This window comes from Cetorhinus maximus, chromosome 10 (assembly GCF_964194155.1).
Source record: "Cetorhinus maximus chromosome 10, sCetMax3.hap1.1, whole genome shotgun sequence".
Lineage (NCBI taxonomy): Eukaryota > Metazoa > Chordata > Chondrichthyes > Lamniformes > Cetorhinidae > Cetorhinus > Cetorhinus maximus.
This window is the reverse complement of record NC_135888.1, coordinates 133,367,385-133,391,326: the sequence shown is the minus strand read 5'-3', so window position 1 is coordinate 133,391,326 and position 23,942 is coordinate 133,367,385. Positions and strand designations below refer to the sequence as shown.

General features: G+C 48.9%; 1 protein-coding gene across 1 annotated transcript in view; it reads left to right on the top strand.

Moving 5' to 3' along the window:
• tnip1 (TNFAIP3 interacting protein 1) overlaps positions 1 to 23,942 on the top strand; it is a 122,411-nt gene that overhangs the window by 51,700 nt on the left and 46,769 nt on the right. Inside the window, exons 2-7 of the mRNA XM_078551256.1 lie at positions 1,497 to 1,699; positions 5,642 to 5,782; positions 6,319 to 6,416; positions 12,887 to 12,955; positions 19,255 to 19,449; positions 22,058 to 22,152. Coding sequence (XP_078407382.1) covers positions 1,497 to 1,699; positions 5,642 to 5,782; positions 6,319 to 6,416; positions 12,887 to 12,955; positions 19,255 to 19,449; positions 22,058 to 22,152 — 801 coding nt within the window. The remainder of the gene's footprint in view (positions 1 to 1,496; positions 1,700 to 5,641; positions 5,783 to 6,318; positions 6,417 to 12,886; positions 12,956 to 19,254; positions 19,450 to 22,057; positions 22,153 to 23,942) is intronic.

Genomic DNA, 23,942 nt, shown 5'->3' with positions numbered 1-23,942 from the left:
CGTGAGGGTGGGGGGTGAGTTGGATGGGGTACAGTGTGTGTGGGGTGGGGTGGGGGGTAAGTTGGATGGGGTACAGTGTGTGTGGGGTGGGGTGGGGGGTGAGTTGGATGGGGTACAGTGTGTGTGGGGTGGGGTGGGGGGTGAGTTGGATGGGGTACAGTGTGTGCGGGGTGGCGGGTGAGTTGGATGGGGTACAGTGTGTGCGGGGTGGCGGGTGAGTTGGATGGGGTACAGTGTGTGCGGGTGGGGGGTGAGTTGGATGGGGTACAGTGTGTGCGGGGTGGCGGGTGAGTTGGATGGGGTACAGTGTGTGTGGGGTGGGGGGTGAGTTGGATGGGGTACAGTGTGTGTGGGGTGGAGGGTGAGTTGGATGGGGTACAGTGTGTGCGGGTGGGGGGTGAGTTGGATGGGGTACAGTGTGTGTGGGGTGGGGGGTGGGGGGTGAGTTGGATGGGGTACAGTGTGTGTGGGGTGGGGGGTGGGGGGTGAGTTGGATGGGGTACAGTGTGTGTGGGGTGGGGGGTGAGTTGGATGGGGTACAGTGTGTGTGGGGTGGGGGGTGGGGGGTGAGTTGGATGGGGTACAGTGTGTGTGGGGTGGGGGGTGAGTTGGATGGGGTACAGTGTGTGTGGGGTGGCGGGTGAGTTGGATGGGGTACAGTGTGTGTGGGGTGGGGGGTGAGTTGGATGGGGTACAGTGTGTGTGGGGTGGAGGGTGAGTTGGATGGGGTACAGTGTGTGTGGGGTGGGGGGTGAGTTGGATGGGGTACAGTGTGTGCGGGTGGGGGGTGACTTGGATGGGGTACAGTGTGTGCGGGGGTGGGGGTGAGTTGGATGGGGTACAGTGTGTGTGGGGTGGGGGGTGAGTTGGATGGGGTACAGTGTGTGCGGGGTGAGTTGGATGGGATACAGTGTGTGCGGGGTGGCGGGTGAGTTGGATGGGGTACAGTGTGTGCGGGGTGGGGGGTGGGGGTTGAGTTGGATGGGGTACAGTGTGTGCGGGAGTGGGGAGTTGGATGGGGTACAGTGTGTGCGGGGTGGGGAGTTGGATGGGGTACAGTGTGTGAGGAGGGTGGGGTGGGGGGTGAGTTGGATGGGGTACAGAGTGTGTGAGGGTGGGGGGTGAGTTGGATGGGGTTCAGTGTGTGCGGGTGGGGGGTGAGTTGGATGGGGTACAGTGTGTGCGGGTGGGGGGTGAGTTGGATGGGGTACAGTGTGTGCGGGGTGGCGGGTGAGTTGGATGGGGTACAGTGTGTGTGGGGTGTGGGGTGGCGGGTGAGTTGGATGGGGTACAGTGTGTGTGGGGTGGCGGGTGAGTTGGATGGGGTGGGTACAGTGTGTGTGGGGTGGCGGGTGAGTTGGATGGGGTACTGTGTATTGGGCAGTGTGTATTGTGATGGTGTTGCCAGAATTGACAGAAGCAGAGTTGACTAAAGGTTTTATTTGTACCTTTCTTGTTGATAAAGCTGAAAGCTGACAACTTGTGTTTGATTGCAGTGCTGGAGGTGTTGAAGTGGATGAAGAGCAGGGGGACATGATGGAAAGACGGGTCCCATATCGAATCTATGACCCTGGTGGGAGTGGAGCTTTACTAACGAAGGATGTCAGCAATGAAGCGGGGTCAAATTCCGTGTCCTACCAGCAACTAGTGGAGGAAAATCATGTCTTGAAGGAGCGGATGAAAGGCTTGAAAAGCTTAGGTAACAATCGCTGTGGATCATTCAATTGGTTCTTGTGACAATTTGGTTCGGACACTTAGCAACATCAAGACTCAGAACTGACCTCTGGGCTGTTGATTTGGACAAGTTGCAGTGATACCTGCTTGGTGTGTGCGCAGGTGTAAGTGGTGTGGGAGAGGATGCTGCCTCTGCAGTTCAATAGCCTGTACTGCCTTATCAAGGTGCAGATATGAATAACTCACAACTGTACCCCTTCCAACTCCGCATCCTCTCTCATGCACACACTGTACCCCTTCCAATTCCCCCCACACACTCTCTCACACACACACACACACACACACACACACTGTACCCCATCCAATTCCCCCCACACTCTTTCTCACACACTGTACCCCATCCAATTCCCCCCACACTCTTTCTCACACACTGTACCCCATCCAACTCCCCACCCTCTCACACACTCACTCACTCACTCACTCACACACACACACACACACACACACACACAATGTACCCCATCCAACTCCCCACCCTCTCTCTCACACACTGTACCCTATCCAACTCCCCACCCTCTCTCTCACACTGAACCCCATCCAACTTCCCACCCTCTCTCTCACACACTCTGTACCCTATCCAACTCCCCACCCTCTCTCTCACACAATGTACCCCATCCAACTCCCCACCCTCTCTCTCACACACTCTGTACCCTATCCAACTCCCCACCCTCTCTCTCACACACTCTGTACCCCATCCAACTCCCCACCCTCTCTCTCTCACAATGTACCCCATCCAACTCCCCACCCTCTCTCTCACACACTCTGTACCCTATCCAACTCCCCACCCTCTCTCTCACACACTCTGTACCCTATCCAACTCCCCACCCTCTCTCTCACACACACTGTACCCCATCCAACTCCCCACCCTCTCTCTCACACACTGTACCCCATTCAACTCCCCACCCTCTCTCTCACACACTCTGTACCCTATCCAACTCCCCACCCTCTCTCTCACACACTCTGTACCCTATCCAACTCCCCACCCTCTCTCTCACACACACTGTACCCCATCCAACTCCCCACCCTCTCTCTCACACACACTGTACCCCATCCAACTCCCCACCCTCTCTCTCACACACACACTGTACCCTATCCAACTCCCCACCCTCTCTCTCACACACTCTGTACCCTATCCAACTCCCCACCCTCTCTCTCACACACTCTGTACCCTATCCAACTCCCCACCCTCTCTCTCACACACACTGTACCCCATCCAACTCCCCACCCTCTCTCTCACACACTGTACCCCATTCAACTCCCCACCCTCTCTCTCTCACACACTCTGTACCCTATCCAATTCCCCACCCTCAGGCACACACACTGTAACCCAAAGAGACCCAGTTTTGTTTTAATGATTATGTTACACTGACTGTGCAATTATCAATAGGGAAGTTGCTTCCACATGTGGAAGACCTGCACAGTGGTCCTGAGTATAAACATATAATACAAGCATGGATCCATTAGAGAATTCAGGAGAAATGTCTTTACCCAGAGAGTGGTTAGAATGTGGTACTCACCACCACAGGGAGTGATGGCGGTAGATAGCATAGACGTATTTGAGTAAATTTTAAAATGCAAGGGTTAGAAGGTTATTCTGATTTGTCTGAGTTGGAGGAGGGTGGAGGGATGGTTGTGTAGAGCATGTACTCCAGCTGTTTGGTTGAATGGCCTGTTTCTGTGTCATTCCTGGGTGCGCTCAGGATTCTGGACAAGCCCAGCTTATCCGCTCCGTGGAGGGATTTAACCCAGGAATATTAACCCCTCCGCACGGTGTAAATGCATCTTGAGCTCAGCTCAAAGTGTGAGGGTTTCATTCTGACGCAGGGGGACAGGGATGAGTGAGGCACATGAGTGGAGGTATAGGGACTTATTGCTAATATTTTAACTCTTTTGACCCCCTGCCCCCACTTTAAATCAAAAGGAAATGATGGGTCAGTCACGAGGGGACATAAGTTCAAGGTGAGGGGCAGGGGGTTTAGGGGGGATGTGAGGAAAAACTTTTTTACCCAGAGGGTGGTGACGGTCTGGAATGCGCTGCCTGGGAGGGTGGTGGAGGCGGGTTGCCTCACATCCTTTAAAAAGTACCTGGATGAGCACTTGGCACGTCATAACATTCAAGGCTGTGGGCCAAGTGCTGGTAAACGGGATTAGGTAGGTAGGTCAGGTGTTTCTCACGTGTCGGTGCAGACTCGATGGGCCGAAGGGCCTCTTCTGCACTGTGATTCTGTGAAAATAATGAATCATTATTCCTTTTACTCTCATGTCTAAAGGGCAATACAAGCCATTGTCTTCGAAAAGCAATTTGCTGGTTTATTATGAAAATGTAATTAAATTTGAAACTGCAGCAACTTAATTATATAATGCTTGAAATGTAGCAAAACACCCCAATGTGTCTCTCAGAAGCGATAATCAAACAAAATTTGACACTGAGCCGCATAAGGGGGATACTAGAGAAGGCTAGCAGAAGTTTGGATAAAGGGCTGGGTTTTAAGGGGCATCTGAATGGAGGAGACGGTGAGGTAGAGAGGGCAAAAGCCTTGAGGAATTTATTCAAGAGCTCAAGGCCTTGGCAGCTCAAGATATGTCCACCCAATGGTTGACCAATTAAAGTTACGGATGAGCAAGAGGCCAGAGTTCCGGAGGATGTTGGGGCCAAAATCAGGGCAGTTACTGATTGGCGGATCAGACTCATGGGGCTGTATGACCTATTCCTGCTTGAGTTCCTTATGTCCAGAGAGTTCCAAACTTCCCCCACCCTCTGTGTGGAAATGTTTCATCACGTCGCTCGTTTTTAGACTCTGTCCCCTTGCCCTAGACTCCCTGTTGGGTGGGAATAGTTTCCCTCTCCATCTATCCTCTCTGTTTCCCCATTTAAAATTTGGAAATCTTCAGTCAAATCACTCCTTAACCTTTGAAATTCCAGGGAATCTTTTTTATTATTATATTCGTTCATGGGATGTGGGTGTCGCTGGGCTGGGCCAGCATTTATTGCCCATCCCTACTTGCCCCTTGTTCAGAGGGCATTTAAGAGTCAACCACATTGCTGTGGGTCTGGAGTCACATGTCGGCCCAGAGCAGGTAAGGACGGCAGATTTCCTTCCCTAAAGGGCACTAGTGAACCAGTTGGGTTTTGGCAACAATTGACAAGGGTTTCATGGTCATCATTAGATTTCTTTTTTTTATTAATTCCAGATTTTTATTGAATTCAAATTCTGCCGGCAGCCATGGGGGGATTCAGACCTGGGCGCCCAGAGCATTAGCCTGGGTCTCTGGATTACCAGCCCAGTGACAATACCACGATGTCGCCGCCACCACCTCCCCTAAATACAACCCTAGCTTGTTTAAACCCTCCTCGTAATTTAACCCTTAGAGTTCAGGTATCACTCTGGTAAATCTACGCTGCACTCCCTCCAAAGCCCACATCCTTCCTTGGGTGTGGTGTTGAAAACTGTTCACCGTGACTCCAGGCCTAACCAGGCCTTTGTGTGACTGAAGCATGACTTCTACCCATTTTGTATTCTAGTCCTCGTGACATAAAGGCCAGTGTTCTATTTTAATGACTTTCTGTACCTGTCATGGTATCCCAGGCAATTGGATTCACTCCCCACGTGCTGAGGTCAATATATTTTTCAACGATGGGAACCGAGGGATAGAGGGGAGCAGGCAGGGAGAGTGAAGTTGATTTCTGGATCAAGGGATCAGGGGTCTGTGATGGGGATAGAATGTACCTGGGCAGTAGGAAGAGATTAAGTGGGTGGGTAGAGTCCATGATCGGGGGTCAAGCGTAAAGGGCTGGGGGAGGGAGAGTGGTTGATGGCTTTCTCTGGCTGTTGGTATTCTCCTGCTCTTCACTGGTGTGGCCGCTCACGCGTGTGTGTGAATCCTGTGCAATCTTTCTCCCTCCCAGGTAACCTGCTGGAGGAATCTCAGGCCGAAGCCTCTAAACTCCGACAAAAGGTGGAGGAACTGGTCCGGCAGGATGTTCTGAAGTCTGCGAGCTTATCATCTCCGGAAATGAATAGCCCAGCGCTGATCTTCGACGGACAAGGTATGAAGCAGCGATTTGCCCTCCTCACTCGGTCTTGTGCAAGAGGGGAAACGATTTCCAGATCCAATGAGGTTTGACATTTCCTCAGGATATGTATGTGTGCGTGTGTTAGTTTCCGATTCTATGAAATCTGTCCTGCGACCTGAGAGTTCCCTTTCTTGACTTATTTTAACCTGCTACCCCGGCCTCACCCTCCATTAAACGCTACAAAACAATTGTAATATATTCACATGCAGTCACTTTGCCCTGGATTTTTTTGGCCACGCTAATCCTTCGGCCTGAATGAATAGGTAGCCCAGTTTGCTTTCCTTGCCTGGACTCGAGTGTGTTTCCTGCTGCCCCCCTCGGTGAGACAAGTGATGTCTTCTGCACTGCACTGCAGGGTCAAGCAAAACCTGGAGAGAAATCATTTCTGTAAAGCATTTTACGCCACAAACTTTATATGCAGAATAATTTAAATAATAAATCACATATATACCATCTTTAATTTTAAGGGTTTGAAGCCTAACGCTAATGAAACCTTTCGCTTGTTGTAGATTCTCTTCCGGCTTCTGCCCACCAGCACCAAGGTGACTTGGACAAAACTGGCGAACTGGAGACAGAGGCCAAGGCTGAAGCAAAGCCCTCGTCCAGTGTGAGTATTGACCACTCTGAGGTTCAGCTTCTCCTGTTTCTGTTGTCCGATGCTCTGGGTGTTGAGCCCCTGAACTACCTCCCGACTTCCAACTGCCCCAAGCAGCCACCTCCTGCCTTACACATTCCCAGGGCCCTCCTGCCCTCAGAACGCTCGACATTTACAACCTCACCCTCTCCTTCCTTTCCACTATTTTAAAAAATTCATTCACGGGATGTGGGCTTCGCTGGCTGGGCCAGCATTTTACTGCCCATCCCTAGTTGCCCTTGAGAAGGTGGTGTTGAGCTGCCTACTTGAACCGCTACAGCCCACCCACAGTGCTGTAAGGAAGGGAGTTCCAGGATTTTGACCCAGTGACAGTGAAGGAACGGCGATATATTTCCAGGTCAGGATGGTGAGTGACTTTGAGAGGAACTTTTAGATGGTGGTGTCCCCATCTATCTGCTGCCCTTGTCCTTCTAGATGGTAGCGTTCATGGATTTGGAAGGTGCTGTCTAAGGAGCCTTGGTGAGTTTCTGCAGTGCATCTTGTAGATGGTACACACTGTTGCCACTGTGCATCGGTGGTGAAGGGAGTGAATGTTTGTGGATGTGGTGCCAAAAAAGCGGGGCTGCTTTGTCTTGGATGGTGTCAAGCTGCTTCAGTGTTGTGGGAGCTGCATTCATCCAGGCAAGTGGGGAGTATTCCATCACACTTCTGACTTGTGCCTTGTAGATGGTGGAGAGGTTTTGGGGAATGAGGAAGTGGGTTACTTGTTGCACAATTCCTAGCCTCTGACCTGTTCTTGTAGCCACAGTATTTATGTGGCTAGTCCAGTTCAGTTTCTGGCCAATGGTAACCCCCCAGGATGTTGATAGTGGGGGATTCAGTGATATTAATACCATTGAATGTCAAGGGGCGATGACTGGATTCTCTCTTGTTAGAGATGGTCATTGCCTGGCACTTGTGTGGTGTGAATGTTACTTGCTACTTGTCAGCCCAAGCCTGGATATTGTCCAGGTCTTGCTGCATTTGGACATTGACTGCTTCAGTATCTGAGGAATCGTGAATGGCGCTGAACATTGTGCAATCATCTCCTCTTCCAGTGAATTGTTTAATTGTCCACCACTATTCATGACTGGATGTGGCAGGACTGCAGAGCTTAGATCTGATCCGTTGGTTGTGGGATCGCTTAGCCCTGTCTATTACTTGCTGCTTATGCTGTTTGGCATGCAAGTAGTCCTGTGTTATAACTTCACCAGATTGACACCTCATTTTTAGGTATGCCTGGCATGCCCTCCTGCACTCTTCTTTGAACCAGGGTTGATCCCCTGGCTTGACAGTAATAGTAGAGTGGAGGATATGCGAGTCATGAGGTTACAGAATGTGGCTGTTTACAATTCTGCTGCACCTCTTGGATGCCCAGTCTTGAGTTGCTAGATCTGTTCGAAATCTATCCTATTTAGCACGGTGGTAGTGCCACACAACACAATGGAGGGTATCCTCAATGTGAAGCTGGGACTTCGTCTCCACAATTACTGACTGTGCGGTGGTCACTCCTACCGATACTGTCATGGACAGATGCATCTGCGGCAGGCAGGTTGGTGAGGATGAGGTCAAGTATTTTTTTCCCCTCTTGTTGGTTTCCTCAGCACCTGCTGCAGACCCAGTCTAGCAGCTATGTCCTTTAGGACACGGTCAGCTTGGTCAGTAGTGGTGCTACCGAGCAACTGTTAGTGATGGACATTGAAGTCGGCCACCCAGAGTACATTCTGCACCCTTGTCACCCTCAGTACTTCCTCCAAGTGATGTTCAACATGGAGGAGCACTGATTCATCAGCTGAGGGAGGGCAGTACGTGGTAATCAGCAGGAGGCTTTCTTTCCCATGTTTGACCTGCTGCCATGAGACTTCATGGGGTCTGGAGTCGATGTTGAGGACTCCCAGGGCAACTCCCTCCTGACTGTATACCACCTCTGCTGGGTCTTTCCTGCTGGTGGGACAGGACGTACCCAGGGATGGTGATGGTGGTGTCTGGAACATTATCTGTCAGGTATGATTCCATGAGGATGACTATGTCAGGCTGTTGCTCTCCCAATTTTGGCGCTAGCCCCCAGATGTAAATAAGGAGGACTTTGCAGGGTCGACAGGGCTGAGATTGCCGTTGTTGTTTCTGGTGCCTAGGTTGATGCTGGGTGCTCCGTCCGGTTACATTCCTTTTTTTGTGACTGACTTTGTGGCGGTTTGATACAACTGAGTGGCTGATAACCCAAGCTCAGTGTCATGCCTTCTTCTTGGTTCCCATGAACTCCCATGCCCACCCACCTCCACACCACCCGCCCCAACTCAAACCCCTTCCCTCTCCTCCTCATTCAACCCCCGCTGGAAATGCTACATTCTGGGCTTTGGTCCTCTTCTCAAGTCTCTCTGGAAGAGAAATCAATCTCCACGAATAATGATTCTGCTTTGGATACTGGAGATCTAGTTGGGCCTTGCCTTGTCACTCACTAGAAAGATGCCAGGGCCTGAAAGGGTTAAATTATTGAAGGCAGGCAGTAGCCGTGGGCTCCAGCCCCCCTCCCCCCCCGCCCGAGCCTATCCACCCGGACATGTCACTCACATTTGTCAAGGGACACAAAGCTAAACCATGTTTTATTGGAGATATTGCAGCACTCCACAAAGAGGAGGCCTGGGGCCTATTCTTGAACTTTATTCTGAGGCCTGGAGTATGTGCCTTGGTGCAGGGGCTGGGAATTCCCCCTAGCCAGGTAGCTCCCAGTTAGTAAGTAATGTCCATGCAGTTCCATTAGCTGGAGAGCTAAAGCTTTCTAATGATGTATTAGATGTGCGACAGGTGTGTGTGTTAGCCTTGCAAACTAAGCTGCTTAAACTTTGAAAAATGTTCCGATGTATAATTGATGTAGTAGAATTCACTGTCCATTTCTTACTCATTTCTTAAAAAAAAGAACATTTCAGACTGTGGGCGTCATTAGCAAGGCTGGTATTTATTGGCCAGCTCAAGTTGCCCCAAGAAGGTGGTGCTTAGCTACTTGCTAGGCTACTTCAGAGGGCAGTTAAGCATTGGCAAGGAACTAGAGTGACATCTAGCCCCAGACTGGGTAAGGGCAGAGGGTTTCTTTCCTGAAAGGCACTAAGTACAGGAGGAGGCCATTCAGCCCCTCAGATGTGTTCCACCATTCATTAAGATCACAGCAGATCTGTATTTTTAAATCCATCCACCTGCCTCGGGTCCAAATGTCTTGATACCATGTCCATCCAAAAAATAAATAGCAATCTCAGATTTAAAATGATTGAGTTAGCATGTACTGCTTTTTTTTTTTATGATAGTGAGTTCCACACTTTTTAATCAATGGAAGTTTTTCAGAAAATCCCCAATCCCCCAGTTTTGGGGGAGATGGTGGCATAGTGGTAGAAGCATACAGGCCAAGACAAAGCAGAAAAAGAAAGCTTATGACAGTCACAAAAGACTGAATACTGTAGAAAGCCTAGAGGAGGATAGAACGTACAGGCGTGATGTAAAAATGGAAATTAGGAAAGCAGAGAGAGGACACAAAACAATATTGTCAGGTAAAATCAAAGAAAATCCTACGGTGTTTTATCAGTACATTAAGAGCAAGAGAATAACTAAGGAAAGGGGAGGGCCTGTCAGAGACGTACATGGTAACCTGTGGGTTGATGCAGAAGATGGTGGACAGGGTTCTCAATGAGTACTTTGTCTTCACCACTAAGGAGAGGGATGATGCAGGCATTCCAGTTAAAGAGGAGGAGTGTGAAAGATACGATAAGCATAGTGAGAGAGGAAGTACTGGAGGGACTGGCATCCTTGAAGGTTGATAAATCACCAGGGCCAGATGGATTGTATCCCATTGTAGGAAGCCAGGGATGAAATAGCAGATGCTCTGAGGATAATTTTCCGACCCTCACTAGATACAGGCGAGGTCCCAGAGGATTGGAGGCCTGTGAACGTTGTACCATTATTTAAAAAGGGTGCGAGGATTAGGCCAGAAAATTATAGGCCGGTCAGTCTGACTTCGGTGGTGGGCAAATTGGAGTCAATTCCGAGATTCAGGATAAATTGTCATGCAGAAGGGCACAGATTGATCAGGGATAGTCAGCATGGTTTTGTTAGGGGAAGATTGTGTCTTATTAACTTAATAGAATTTTTTGAGTAAGTAGCAAGGAGGATTGATGAGGGTAGTGCAGTGGATGTTGTCTACATGGATTTCAGGAAGGCATTTGACAAGGTCCCACATGGCAGAGTGGTCAGGAAAGTGAGATCTCATGGGATACAGGGGAAAGTGGCAGGTTAGATCTAAAGTTGACTCAGTGACAGGAAACAAAGGGTAATGGTCGTTAGATATTTTTGCGAATGGGCTCGGTGTTGGGGCCCTTGCTGTTTGTTGTATCTGTTAATGCTTTAGACTTAAATGTAGGAGGCGTAATTGGGAAATTTGCAGACGACACAAAAATTGGCCGTGTAGTTGATAGTGAAGAGGATAGCTGTCAACTCCAATATGATATCAATGGTTTGGTTGAGTGGGCGGAGAAGCGGCAAATGGAATTCAATCCGGAAAAGCGTGAGGGAATGCGTTTGGGCAGGGCAAACAAAGCCAGGGAATACTCAATAAACGGGAAGTTATTGAGAGGGGTCGAGGAAGTGAGAGACCTTGAAGTGCATGTCCACAGGTCCCTGAAGGCGGCAAGACCCGGTGGATAAGGTGGTCAAGTAAGCAGATGGAATGCTTTCCTTTCTTTCTAATCTTGCAGATTATCCCAAGATAAAGCAGTTTGTGGGCCTTTAAATTATTTGTAGAACGTGTTTGCGGTTTTGCAATAGAAGTTTTCGTCGACCAAAATTCAGTAAGGCCCAGCGCCTTCTAGAGGACATCCGTGATCATTGAATGCAAAATGCAGGGATGTTAAGGATGGGACTGTCTAAAATACTGGTTAGGCCACAGCTGGGATTTTGTGTACAGTTCTGCTCACCACATTACAGGAAAGACATAATTGCTCTGGAGAGAGTGCAGAGGAGATTTACAAGAATGTTGCCAGGATGTGAAAATTGCAGCTGTGAGGAGAGATTAGACAGGCGAGGGCTGTTTTGCTTGGAACAGAGGAGGCTAAGGGGGTGACCTAATTGAGGGGCGTAGATGGGGTGGACAAGAAAGTCTTGTTTCCCCTAGCTGAGGGGGTCAATTACCAGGGGGCACAGATTTAAGGTGATTGATAGAAGGATTAGAGGGGACATGAGGAAAAGCTTTTTTGTCCAGAGGGTGCTGGGTGTCTGGAATTCACTGTCTAAATTGGTGGTTGAGGCTGAAACGCTCAACTCATTTAAAAGGTACCTGGGATCTGTATCTGAAATGCTGGAACCTGCAAGGGTACAGACCAGGTGTTGGAAAGTGGGATTAAAATGAGCAGCTAGATTCTTCTCTTTTTTTTTGGCTGGTGCAGACACGATGGGCTGAATGACCTCTTTCCGCACTGTAACTTTTCTGTGGTTCTGTGGTAATGTCACTGGGACTGGTAATGCAGGGATGCAGGCTAATGCTCTGGGGACATGGGTTCAAATCCTACGCGGCAGCTGGGGGAATTTAAACTCGATTAATTAAATCTGGAATTGAAAGCTAGTCTTAGCAATGATTGCCATGAAACTATTATAGATTGTTGTAAAAACCCATCTGGTTCACTAATGTCCTTTAGGGAAGGAAATCTGCCGTCCTTACCTGGTCTGGGCCTACATGTAACTCCAGACCCACAGCAATGTGGTTGACTCTTAACTGCCCTCTGAAATGCCCTAGTGAGCCACTCGTTTCAAACAATTAGGGTTGGGCATCAAAAGCTGACCTTGCCAGCGACCATCCACATCCCATAAAAGAATAAAAAAAATCTGACAACCTCATGTGCACTGTTACCGATACCATCTAATTATGAACAAAACAGTTCAAAATCTCAAACTACCATGATAGAATGTGAACTTGTGTTCTCTGGTTTCCTAGTCCACTAATATAACTGCTACACTAACGTAACTCTAAATGTCAATCTGATGTCAAATGAAAATTGTCCATTGACAATATTGGATAAGCATGTTCAAGGTTAGAGTCAACTTTTAGACTCCATGGGAACTGAGGGATTTTGGGGAGTGGGCAGGAAAGCGGAGAGCAGCCATGATCATATTGAGTTGTGGGGCAGGTTCGAGGGGCCGAGTGGCCTATTCCTGCTCCTATTCCCTTACGTTGTTCAAGAGCCAGCATGGGAACGATGGGCCGAATGATTGCTCTCTTGTATGTGCCACTCTCGCAAAGGTCCTTGGATATAATTCCACCAGGAACTGGCTTATGTATCTACAAAATCTAAATGGAATTCCCTATCTCGGTCTCTCCATGTGGCACTGAATGGAATTCATTCCATCTCAAAGACTTTTTGTGATAGTTTAGAGTTGCTTGTCAATACAGCTGTTTAATTTCATAGGGTTCATCCTCTGAATTTGAAGTTGTGAGTGCGGATGACAAAAAAGAGACAAAGGAAGAATGCGCTGAGGTGAGTCTTACTTGTATTTTGTTATTCTTTTATGGGATGGGGGCATTGGTGATTATGCCAGCATTTGTTGCTCATCCCTAATTGCCCGTATGAAGGTGGTGATGAGCTGCCTTCTTGAACCGCTGCAGTCCATGTGGTGTTAGGGAGGGAGTTTCAGGGTTTTGACCCAGTGATAGTGAAGGAACGGCGATATATTTCCAAATCAGGATGGTGAGTGACTTGGAGAGGAAATTCCAGGTGGTGGTGTTCCCATGTGTCTGCTGTTGTTGTCCTTCTAGATGGTAGAGGTCACGGGTTTGGGAAGATGCTGTCAAAGGAGCCTTGGTGAGTTGCTGCAGTGCATCCTATAGATAGTACACACTGGTGCCACTGTGCATTGGTGGTGAATGGGGTGCTGATCAAGTGGGCTGCTTTGTCCTGGATGGTGTCGAGCTTCTTGAGTGTTGTTGGAGCTGCACTCATCCAGGCAAGTGGAGAGTATTCCATCACACTCCTGACTTGTGCCTTGTAGATGGTGGACAGGCTTTGGGGAATCAGGAAGTGAGTAACTCTCTGCAGGATTCCCAGCCTCTGACCTGCTCTTGTAGCCGCAGTATTTATATGGCTGGTCAGGTATTGGGATACCATGTGTGGGGAGTTAGGTGGGTTGAGGGACATCTTGCTCGGGCCTGTTCTCTGTAAATGCTACTGTTTTTTTTCTCTCTCTTACACAGTTCACCCCCTCACCCTCCCCCCCCAATCTCTAACCCATGACCCCACGATACTGAGGCAGGTTGTAACGCCTTTGATACTGAGTGAACTGGGATCAACAAAAGCAGCCCAGAGCAATTGTACAATCAGAAATTCAACCCATCTTTAAAGAAAGACTTGCATTCCTATAGCACCGTTCATGACCTTGAGATGTCCCAAAGCCCTTCATGAGCAATGAAGTGCTTTTAAAGTGAAATTTAAGAAATGCAGAAACCATCTGTGCATAGTAAGATCCCACAAACGGTACTGAAATAATGACCAGCTCTGCTAACTAATGTTGGTTGAGGGATAAATATTGGCCCCAGGACATCAGGGAGAAATTCCCTGCTCTTCCTCAAAATAGGGATGCTGTGGGATCCTGCTCCTCTTCTTAGGCTATCCCTCGGGATTGAGGGTGACTCGCTTCCTCTCCGGTTTGTTGGGTTCTGATAAATCCAATATGCGACCTGCAGACTCTGCCACATGTGGGGCAGGCGGCGCTCGAAGGGTCGGGTAGATGGGTCGCTTGGAGGTTTGCGCCTCGACTTCACCTCTGCACGTTCCCAACCAAGTCTCTCGATGTGTCCGATGCCTTCCCGAATGTGCCTTCTCCACTTTGGTCGTTCCCAAGCCAGGGTTTCCCGTGAGCTGGTGGGGAGTTTTGAGGGATGATTTGAGGATATCTTTGTGGACCTTTTGAAGATCTTACTATATTCTCCTGGGAAAAGACAGACAGGTACTCGCTTTAGCATCTCGTCCAAGGGGCGGCACCTCTGACAGTGTAACACTCCCTCAGCACTGCACTGGGAGTGTCCATCCAGACTCGAGGGTGGGACTTGAACCCACAACCCTGTGACTCCGACCTGTGCGTGTTAACCTCTGAGCCACAGCCGAGAAAGCAAATGATTTATGACCATAGATTGCTCCCCTGAAATATTAAACTCTGTTTCTCTCTGCACAGACACTGCCTGGCCTCTTGAGTAATTTTTGTCTTTTACTTATCAAAGCTTACTTGCTTTTGTACAGTGTGCCTACCTTTAAAGAGCAGGGTCCCATATCCCTTTTAAATACTTACCCCTCATTTGCCTCCCCCAAAAAAAACTCGGGCGCCTTTATCTTAACCATGAGCACGTTGATGTGAGTTTAGTTGGTGAGTTTTGGTGACTCTGGCGTCAGCTGTGGGGAGTACTCTCACCTCTGGATTCCCACTCCATAGTGTACAAAAATTTTCTGATACTCCAGTGCCAGTCCTGAGGGAGTGCTGTACTGTCAGAGATGCCGTTTATTTAGCTGAGATGTTAACCCAAGCTTCTGTGTGCACACCTAAGATCAGGAAAAGGCACTTTTTAGAAATGCACCTTCTTTTCAAGTATTTTTCTCAATGTGTCTGAACAGTTGATTCACAATCTTGGGGTATTTTTTTTTTTGTGTTGACTGAAATAAATGCTGGGCAATCGTGGGAATTTTGTCTTTGCGTAATTGATGAGTTATGAAACTCACCAGCCGTGAGTGAGTCTGTTCCACATTTGGGTCGCACAAAATCCTAACATGAAGTAACCCAGAGCTAAGGGGAAGGGTATGAACCAGAATCTTAAAGGGGCCTCACTGGTGCTGCTGATTAGAGTCAGCTTCACCTCCTTTTTAACCCAGTGAGGTTGAAAGTTTGTTCGCAGAACTTAATCAGGGTCCCCAAACCAAAAGCAGGGGATGTGACGCACATCAGTCAATTTTGGGATTACCGTGAACTTCAATGGTGGGCTTTTATTTATTTATTTTTGTCAGCCTCTTATTCTTCCCCCTCCCCTGAGGGGATTGCACTTTACCAGCACCTTGTGGCCGTCATTCTCAATGCATGAGCCTTGGCTGGCTCTGATTGCTGAGCACAATCTAGGCTGACGCTCCCTAGGGCCAGAACTGAGGGAATGCTGCACTGTCAGAGGTGCCACCTTCCGGCTGAGATGTTAAACTGCAGCCTCCTCTGCCCTCGCGGGTAGGCTGAATAAAATTTCACGATCACTATTTCGAAGAAGAGCAGGGGCGTTGTGTTCTGAGTTCGTTTGGTGTCTCGTTGATGAGAACTTGAGACTCATATGCTTAAACATGAGCCATTGACTGGTAATCCTTAAGTATGTACAGATCCAAGTTACTGCCGTGCAGGTTCCTTCCAGACTGTTCTCCGAGTCTATTGCTATGTGACTCTATACATCATACCGTGGACGGTGCGATTCTCCAGTCCCATGTTAACCCTTGCTCTACCGAGCACCTTTACATTACAATGGCCTGCAGGCGCACACAGGAAGGGGAGATCTCCCTGGCGGAACCAATATTTGTCCCTCAACCGACATCAATACAAGAAGCAAAAAAAAGATTATCTGGTCATTATCTGTTTGTGGGATCTTGCTGTGCATGAATTGGATGCCGTGGTCCCTACATTACGACAGTGACTGCACTTCACTGACTGTAAAGTTCTCTTAAACACCTTGAGGTTGCCAAAAAAGCTGTGGAAACCCAAATCTTTGGGTGGAATTGCCTCAGATTTGCATCAAGTGTGGTAGGGGGGGGCGGGAAAAAGAACGTGTTACCTGCCGGCCGTAATGGCGGCTTTTCACGCCGTATCATCCCCAATCCCGCCTTAGTAATCACGCATTCCCAGGAAACCTGCTGTTTCGCTGGCGGGCAGCCTTCAGTTCGCCTGCCACACCAATACCCTCTCCGCTTTCTCACGCTGGGCGCCATTTGTAAAGTGCAGCTGTAGGCATGCCTCGCAGTGCTACCAGCCCAGGACTGCTACACCGGAGACTAGGCCTTGGAAGGCAAGAAGAGTGCAGCCCCCCCTGACTCAGTGACCCATCCCCCGGGATGCATTCTGGACGCCGTTGGAGCTCACCACGATGTCCTCCACCCCCTGCTCTGGCTGCAGGAGGCCCATCAGCCTCACCACTCTGGCTAAGGAGGCGGTGGCAGAGGTGGTCAGTGCCAACGCTGCACAGAAGATGTTCACCCATCCAGTGCAGAAAGAGGATGAATGATCTCACCCATGCTGCCTCTCCCTCACATACACACATACACACACACACATACACACACACACACACACACGTGTACACACACACACACACACACACACACGTGTATACACACACACACACACACACGTGTACACACACACACACACACACACACACGTGTACACACACACACACACACATGTGTACACACACACACACACACACACACATACACACACACACACACACACACACACATACACACACACACACACACACACACACACGTGTACACACACACACACACACACACACGTGTACACGTGTACACACACACACACGCACACACACACGTGTACACACACACGCACACACACACGTGTACACACACACACGCACACACACACGTGTACACACACACACACACACATACACACACACGTGTACACACACACACACACATACACACACACGTGTACACACACACACACACACACACACACACACACACACACACACCGGAGTGAAGTGACTGCTCGCCAGGTGCACGTTGCTTATGTTGGGCTGTGAATCACGCCGAGGTGCAATCGCACAAACCCGCCTGGATGATCCCGCCCGGATGATCCCGCCCGAATGATCCCACCCGGATGATCCCGCCTGGCGAGCTGGGCTTATAATGAGATGTAGACGTATTGTGATGAGGTTCCTGACGTGTGGTGGTGGGAAAGGTGCCCCGCCATCGACGGGCAGAGCGGACGGTTGCAAACTGGGCTTCACGACATTGTGAGACTGATTTTTGGTGGCCCGCCATATTGTCCGCTCACACCCGCCGTGATGCCTGACACCAGCGGGCACAGAAAATTCCTCCCTTTGTCTTTCTTTATCTGTTGGGAGTTAAATCCCAGCTACTTACAGATGCAGGCCTGCTCGATGTGTAGCGAGAGGGGGACCCTTCAGGAAGCACTTCTTCGCACAAAGGGGAGTGGAAATCTGGAAAACTCTCTCCCCCGCCGCCCAAAAAGCTGGTTAATTGAAAATTTCAAAACCAATTGATGTGATTTTTGTTGGATAAGGGGATCAAAGGTTATGAAACTATGTCATCTTAAATGTGGACTTAAGATACAGATCAGCCACGATCTAATCAAATGGTCAAACAGGCTCAAAGGGCTGAATGGCCTCCTCCTGTTCCTATTGTCTTCAAGACAGGAGTCCTGACTCCATTCAGGATAAATGAGTTCACTGAAACAGGATGTCTGTGCAATGCTTAAGAAAACTAATCAGAGGAGGGGCTTAACGGGAGGAGGGGCTTAACGGGAGGAGGGGCTTAACGGGAGGAGGGGCTTAACGGGAGGAGGGGCTTAACTTGAACTTCGGACTGAAAAGTACCAACAAAAGGAAGATTTGGAGGTAAACCGGGAGACTGGATATCATTCGGGATCGTAAGGATTACCCGGGAGGTTTGTCACAAACAAGACTGGAATGTTTAGCCTTTGAGTCTGTTCGGCCGTTCAGTTAGATCTTGGCTAACCTGGGTCTTGCCAGAGATGAGGGACTTCAGTTTTGAGAAGAAAGTTATGACTGTTCTCTGTGAAGTATAGACGGTTAACGGTGATAGAGTAGATAGAGAAAAACATTCCCCTTTGGTGAATGGGTTGGTCACCAGTGGGCATAGATTTAAAATTGCTGGCAAAGATCTAGTGAGCAGATGAGAAATGTTTTTACTCAGAGAGCTGTTGAGATCTGGAACGTTCTACATGAGAAGATGGGAGAAGCTAATTCTGTAACTAATTTTGAAAGGGAGTTGGACGGGTATTTGAGGATAAGGAACTTAACAGGGTTAACAACAAAAAGTGTGGTGGGGGTGGGGGAGGGGTGGCGGGTGTTGTTAGCAGACCACTTCTTCAGATGGCCAGCACAAGCATGAAGGGCCAAATGGCCTCCCTCCCTCCGTGCTGTTAATTTCTATAATCTACTAACCATGGTGTCCGTTCACCTCTTCCAAAACTTTGCTGCCTGGATCCTAATTCACATGAATTCACTCATCCCCATTCTCCCCCGTTACCCACCCCCCACCCCCCCACCCACAACCTCGACTCTCTGGCTCCTGGTCCAGCAACACCTCAACTTAAAAATCCTCATCCTTGTTTTCAAGTCCCTCCAGTCTTGTCTCCCCATAGCCCCTATTTCTGTAGCTACCCCCAACCTTCCGAGATCTCTGCGCTCGTCACATTCTGGCCTCTTGCGCGCCACCAATTTTAATCGCTCCACCACTGGTGGCCGTGCCTTCCACTGCCAAGGCCCATAGTTCTGGAAATCCCCCTCTCCACCTCGCAGCCTCGCATTCCTCCTTTAAGACAATCCTTAAAACCTACCCCTCGGACCAAAATTTTGGCCACCTGACCTAATATCTCCTACTGTGACTTGGTTTCAAATTTTATTTGATCACGCTCCCGTGAAGCACCTAGCCACGTTTTAAAGGTGCTATATAAATTCCAGTTGTTGTTGGCCAGGACTTGCTGTGATTGGTTGTAATTGTGTCTCGTGTCCTCTCCCTGATTTAAGGAGGTGCTGCAGAAGTTGGCGACTGAAGATGGGAACGTGTCTGTTCATCTCCAGCGACTGGAGAACTCACTGAGCCTCTTCGCTGAGGAGACCCATGGGAAAGAGCTGCTAGCCCACCTGGGCCGAATGGCTGTCGACTTCAATCGCCTTTCTTCCAAAGTGCAGAAGAATGAGTACAAGACCACCATCCTACAGGTAGGAGGCAGTGCTCACCACCCTTCTCTCCCGGGGCATTGAAAGCTGCTGGATAGCAATGCATAATGGGATTGTTCCCCATTTCAGCATCAAATACTCCCAGGACAGGCACAGCAGGGGGTTAGATACAGAGTAAAGCTCCCTCTACACTGTCCCCATCAAACACTCCCAGGACAGGTACAGCACGGGGTTAGATACAGAGTAAAGCTCCCTCTACACTGTCCCCATCAAACACTCCCAGGACAGGTACAGCATGGGGTTAGATACAGAGTAAAACTCTCTCTACACTGTCCCCATCAAACACTCCCAGGCAGGTACAGCACGGGGTTAGATACAGAGTAAAGCTCCCTCTACATTGTCCCCATCAAACACTCCCAGGACAGGTACAGCACGGGGTTAGATACAGAGTAAAGCTCCCTCTACACTGTCCCCATCAAACACACCCAGGACAGGTACAGCACGGGGTTAGAGACAGAGTAAAGCTCTCTCTACACTGTCCACATCAAACACTCCCAGGACAGGTACAGCACGGGGTTAGATACAGAGTAAAGCTCCCTCTACACTGTCCCCATCAAACACTCCCAGGACAGGTACAGCACGGGGTTAGATACAGAGTAAAGCTCCCTCTACACTGTCCACATCAAACACTCCCAGGACAGGTACAGCACGGGGTTAGATACAGAGTAAAGCTCCCTCTACACTGTCCCCATCAAACACTCCCAGGACAGGTACAGCACGGGGTTAGATACAGAGTAAAGCTCCCTCTACACTGTCCACATCAAACACTCCCAGGACAGGTACAGCACAGGGTTAGATTAAGAGAGCGATTAGAAGTTTCCACCTTTTGGCAGAATTCTGATTTTTTGATTATGGAATTCGGTTCTTTGAAATGTTTTACCAACTTTCACCTCCCCCTCTTCGTAGATCTTCACTTCACTTCGCGTGTACAGAGCTCCCGCATTTAAAGTGCATCCTAATAGCGCGTTTGAGCATGCTCAGTCTTTTTTTTAAAAACGAATCGATGCTGCGCTGCCCCCACCCCCCCCCGGCATGTTGAACATCCCAATTCTAATCGCTCTGTCGCTGTCGGCTGTGCCTTCAGTTGCCTGGACCTAAAGCTCTGGAATTCCCTCTGTAAACCTCTTCACCTTTCTACCCCATCTCCATCTTTTAAGAGGTTCCTTCAAATCTGTCATTCTAATATCTTTTTTTTTGTTATTTATTTGTTCATGGGATGTGGGCATCACTGGCTGGCCCAGCATTTATTGCCCATCCCTAATTGCCCTTGAGAAGGTGAGCTGCCCAGTGGTGTGCTGCCATCATGAACTGCCACAGCCTCAGATACTGAAGCAGCCCGTGTCCAAATGCAGCAAGGCCTGGACAATATTCAGGTTTGGGCTGACCAATGGCAAGTAACATTCATACCACACAAGTGCCGGGTAATGACCATCTCCAACAAGAGAGAATCCAACCATCGCCCCTTGACATTCAATGGCATTATCATCACTAAATCCCCCACTATCAACATCCTGGGGTTTACCATTGGCCAGAAACTGAACTGGACTGGCCATATAAATGCTGTGGCTACAGGAGGAGGTCAGAGTCTAGGAGTCATGCGACAAGTAACTCACTTCCTGACTCCCCAAAGCCTGTCAACCATCTACAAGGCACAGGTCAGGAGTGTGATGGAATACTCCCCACTTGCCTGGATGAGTGCAGCTCAACAACACTGAAGAAGCTGGACACCGTCCAGGACAAAGCAGCCCGCTTGATTGGCACCCCTTCCACAAACATTCACTCCCTCCACCACCAAAGCACTGTAGCAGCAGTGTGTACCATCTACAAGATGCACTGCAGGAACTCACCAAGGCTCCTTGGACAGCACCTTCCAAACCCATGATCATTGCCATCTAGAAGGACAAGGGCAGGAGATAGATGGGAACACCACCACCTGGAAGTTCCTCTCCAAGCCACTCGCCATCCTGACTTGGAAATGTATCACTGTTCCTTCTCTGTCACTGGGTCCAAATCCTGGAACTCGCTAACAGCACTGTGGGTGTACCTACACCACATGGACTGCAGCGGTTCAAGAAGGCAGCTCACCACCACCTTCTCGAGGGCAATTAGGGATGGGCAATAAATGTTGGCCCAGCCAGCGAAGCCCACATCCTCTGAATGAATTTTTAAAAAAAGTCCCTGTAGTGTAGGTACACCCACAGTGCTGTTAGAAAGGGAGTTCCAGGATTTTGAACCAGTGACAGTGAAGGAACGGCCGATATATTTCCAAGTCAGGATGGTGAGTGACTTGAAGGGAAACTTGCAGTGGGTGGTGGTGTTTATGTGGCTTGGTTTCATATTTTGTTTGATAATTGCTCGTGTGAAGAACCCTGGGACATCTTTGCCCTGTTAAAGTTGCTGTTCGAATAGAGATGGTCACTTAATCTTTTAAAGGGGAATGGCTACTCTAGAAATGTGAGAATTACTGAAGTTCCAGAAGGATGAGTGGGATCGGATTGGGTGTGGGGGGAGGAGATGACCGGTGCTACCCTGTCTTTGTGCTGGGAGACGGTAAGTGGGATCATGATGTCCCTTTCCATCTGTGTTGCAGACTCTTTGTGAGCAGCTGCAGAGTGAAAATGAAGATCTTCGGAAGAAGCTGGACCATGACATCAATCTCAAGAATCAGATGATGGAGAAAATGAAGTATGTTCACAGGCTGGCTTCTAACCGAATGAAAGACTTGCATCCCTATAGCGCCTTTCACCACCTCGGGCTGCTCCAAAGCGCTTTCCTGCCAACCAAGCACTTTATTGAAACAGTAGCGACAAACCATATTTAGGGACAAAATTAACAGTCACGTGGACAAATGTAGGTCAATCAAGGAAAGCCAGCATGGATTTCTTACGGGTAAATTGTCTTTAAGTAGCTTGCTGGAGTTTTTTTGAAAAGGTAACAAGAGGATTGATGAGGACAATGCAGTTGATGTGCTGTACATGGACTTCCAAAAGGCGTTTGATACAGTGCCACACAACAGACTTAGAATCAAAGTTATGCCTCATGAAATAAAAGGGTTCAGCAGCAGCGTAGATACAGAATTGGCTGAATGAGAGGAAACAGAGAGTCTTGGTTAATGGATTTTTTTGGGGCTGGAGGAAGGTTTGTAGTGGAGTTGCCCAGGGGTCAGTGTTGGGGCCCTTGCTTTTCCTGAATGACCTGGACCCTGGTGTACAGGGCACAGTTTCAAAATTTTGCAGATGATGCGAAACTTGGAAGCATTGTGAACTGTGGGGAGGACAGTGTAGAACTTCAAAAGGACATAGACAGGTTGGTGGAATGGGCTGACAAGTGGCAGATGAGGTTCGATGCAGAAAAATGATTCATGGAGTGATTCATTTTGATAGGACGAACATGGAGAGTCAATATAAAATAAAGGGTACAACTTTAAAGGGGATGCAGGAGCGGAGAGACTTGGGCGTATGTGTGTATAAGTCATTGAAGGTGGCAGGACAGGCTGAGAGTGCAGTTAAAAATCACATGAAGTATCCTTGACTTTATTAATAGGGGCATAGAGTACAAGAGCAAGGAGGTTATGTTGAACTTGTATAAGACAGTAGTTTGGCCTCACCTGGAGTTTTGTGTCCAGTTCTGGGTGCCACACTTTAGGAAAGGTGTGAAGGCATTGGAGAGAGTGCAGGAAAAATTCACGAGGATGGTTCCAGGGATGAGAAGCTTGAATGAGGATAGATTGGAGAAGTTGGGACTGTTCTCCTTGGAGGAGAGAAGGCTGAGATGAGATTTGATAGGGTTGTTCAAAATCATGAGGGGTCCAGACAGAGTAGATAGGGAGAAACTGTCCCCACTTGTGAAAGGATTGAGAAGGAGAGGGCACAGATGGAAGGTAATTTGCAAAAGAAGCAAAAGGGATATGAGAAAAGCAGCGCGTGGTTAAGGTTTGGAATGCACTGCCTGAGAGTTTGATAGAAGCAAGTTTAATTGAAGCATTCAAAATGGAATTAGACTGTTCTTTGAAAAGGAAGAGCGTTCAGGGTTATTGGGAGAAGACTGGGAAAAGGCATTAGATGAGTTGCTCATTCTGAGAGTCAGTGCAGACACGATGGGCCGAATGGCCTCCCCTGTGCTGTAACGATTCTGCGATTACAGTGTAGTCACTGTCGTAATGTAGGAAACGTGGCAGCCAATTTGCACACAGCAAGCTCCCAGAAGCAGCAATGTAATAATGACCAGACAGTCTGTGTTTGTGGCGTTAGTTGAGGGATGAATATTGGCCAGAACATCGGGGAGAACTCTTCTGCGTACGGGGGGATCTTTCTCATCGACCTGAGAGAGCAGACAGCCCTGGCTTAGCTTCCTATCTGAGAGATGGCACCTCTGACAGAGCAGCGTTCCCTCGGCGCTGCACTGCAGATGTCAGCCTGGATTTTGTGCAGCAAGAGTCTGAAGTCAGAATTGCACCCGTGACCTGCTCCCTCTGA